The sequence below is a fragment of the Aplysia californica genome, unplaced genomic scaffold, assembly GCF_000002075.1.
Source record: "Aplysia californica isolate F4 #8 unplaced genomic scaffold, AplCal3.0 scaffold00649, whole genome shotgun sequence".
Lineage (NCBI taxonomy): Eukaryota > Metazoa > Mollusca > Gastropoda > Aplysiida > Aplysiidae > Aplysia > Aplysia californica.
The window spans coordinates 165,741-168,068 of NW_004797919.1; the positions used below are offsets into that span (position 1 = coordinate 165,741).

At 37.8% G+C, this 2,328-nt stretch overlaps 2 protein-coding genes across 6 annotated transcripts in view; one reads left to right on the plus strand and one right to left on the minus strand.

The window, feature by feature from the left end:
- The window catches only part of LOC101855051 (protein TSSC4), a 16,204-nt gene extending 15,481 nt beyond the window's left edge, over positions 1 to 723 (minus strand). For 2 of the 5 annotated variants that reach the window (XM_005108002.3, XM_005108001.3), the window contains exon 1: positions 437 to 705. The gene's annotated coding sequence lies outside the window, so the exon portion shown is untranslated. Of the gene's footprint in view, positions 1 to 436 lie in introns of all 5 variants that reach the window. The other 3 variants (XM_005108003.3, XM_005108000.3, XM_005107999.3) reach the window with 3 other exon arrangements.
- Positions 724 to 1,893: 1,170 nt separating this feature from the next.
- The window catches only part of LOC101856050 (actin-like protein 6A), a 20,366-nt gene continuing 19,931 nt past the window's right edge, over positions 1,894 to 2,328 (plus strand). Inside the window, exon 1 of the mRNA XM_005108004.3 lies at positions 1,894 to 2,052. Within this exon, the coding sequence (XP_005108061.1) occupies positions 2,028 to 2,052 (25 nt within the window). The 5' untranslated portion in view covers positions 1,894 to 2,027. The remainder of the gene's footprint in view (positions 2,053 to 2,328) is intronic.

The window sequence follows — 2,328 nt, forward strand, 5'->3', positions numbered from 1 at the left end:
CGCCCGCGGAACTACCTTTTGTCCGCACTCAGAGTACTATGACTATGAGAGCGTAGTTAGGCTAGGTGTGCGTAGTAATCACGGGCCGAGACGGGTGGTCCGGTAAAGTACAATCCAGCCCACAAAAGATTTCCCCTACCGGGTCTGTATACTTCGTGACTTTGTTCCCGGTTACCAGGTCTGTATACACTTCGTTCATGATTTTCCCCAGTTTTTATCCTCCTCCACCGCAACTACAACCACCCATCCCACATTCTCGCGCAATAATGTATACAAACAGTCCAGTATTCTTCAATCTTCCTGTGTATTTTATGTTAGAATCTAGATCTAGATCTAGATTATAGATCTAGATTTTCTAGATATTAAGTTGACTTTCACTTTCGAGTTCGATTACACTGAATTACAGAAGTGAGAAGTGTTGATTTTAAAGACTAACCAGTCTTTTACTTGAACATGAGATGAAGGCTTCACAATCGACAAGCGTCAGTATGCAGTCTCCTCATCGATCTGGCAATGTCAGGGACAAATTGAACTCTGTAATGAGCAACAGAATGGACATCGCTGCATCCCAAGTTGAACTCCAACTTCAGCAGCAGCAACACAGCAAGCAAGCTACAGGAGAGAGGAAGCAAAGCAAACTGAGTCGAGTCGCGAGTCGAGTACCGATAGAGTTACTTCCCTTCCTCCCATCTCTCTCTCAAGGCCTATGAAGAAGTCAAAGGAAGATGCTTTGTTTGTTGCTCTCCGATTGCCAGGTAATCAAAAGATTGAAAGTTAAATGATATAATATGACCTGTTCAATCGACAAGGATCGAGCTTTCTATGGACACACGGTAAGCACTAATTTCAAATTTCAAGAGTTGTATTGTGTCATTGAAGGAAAAAAATAATAAAACCCTTCCCTAAACGGTATTGATTCCATGAGCGTGAGCACCATCAGTATCAGAGTCAATACTAACAACTAGTCACTGATGTTTTGTTTATTTTGGTAAGTGTAAAAGTTTTACTCACTGGGTTATCTCCTTTTTAGATACATATCTGTATAGTTTTACCAAAGATTCTCTACTACCGTATACAACGATCTTTGGTTTTACTGCCCTCGCAATTGCATAATAAGATCATACGCTGATGGCCACGTTGACATTTACATAATTTTCTTTAAAAAAAGAAGCCAATAAAAAAACTTCTTTTTCTTTTGCCTGTCCATCAATAACATGACATTTTAACAAATATATTGAAACGCAAGCAAGAGTGTGGACTTGCAACCTGGTGTAAGCCAATTTGAAAATATTTTGTGCCTAAAATGATAACACCCGGTTTTTTGGATTTGAGGGAAGGCTTAAAACACATAATATTGCTGCACTGTAAACCCACAAAGATATATATACACGTAGCACATCAACATAGTTACACGTCTTTAGTTCTTTCCTTTTCTGTTTTTGTTAAGAAGAAATCAAATCTGTAAATTTGGTTAATCCATGGTATTGTACATTATTTGACCACCTTGCATACACCCTATTTCATCAGATTAAAATAAGATGCCCATTATAATTGTTCACAAGATGCAGTAGTAAAACCAGAAGAATGCTTGCAAAAAGTCTCTAGATCTAAAGGCTAATAAATTATTTTTATTTATGGTCAGTGGTCAGCACATTAATCATTTCGAGTCTCAGGTTTTCAAGCTGGCAACTAAAATCTTTCAGTAGGGAGCAGTGTTTTCTGTACAGAATATTAGACTCATTCTACAATTTTTATAAACAAATTTTATGCTTTTAAAGATAATTGATAGATTTATGATTTTAAAATAGTTGGTTAAGCTATTTTGTTGCCTAAATTCTACTCTTCTTATATTCTTTTACAGATGTTCGAAGTTTCCCAGTCCCTCCTCCCTAGCAAGAGCACAACTTCCGGTTTCATTTAGCGTGAGTTTTCTTCTACCAAACCAAGCCTAAGCCCTTACCGGTACTGTTTGAGAAGACTCAATACCTTTGTTTATTGAATTGAAAACTGAGATTCTTGTCAACAAAATGAGTGGCGGCGTATACGGAGGAGGTACAGACGGAGTTTCCCTTTATTTATTTCCCTTTTTTGGGGGTTATAATATAGGTCTAGATCTACTCTGTGTAGAATTTTCAAGAATCTTAATTCATCGATCATAATGATGTCGTCATGAGTCAACATTTGTCAACAATCATTTTTTAATTTCCTTCATTCATTTATTTAAATTTTTCAACTTTATTGTTGAAAGTGGGGCTGGAGGTAAGATTGTACTTTACCGGACCACCGGTCGGAACTACTTTCGCTGTGGCGCCCCTGGTGCCTAGTGGT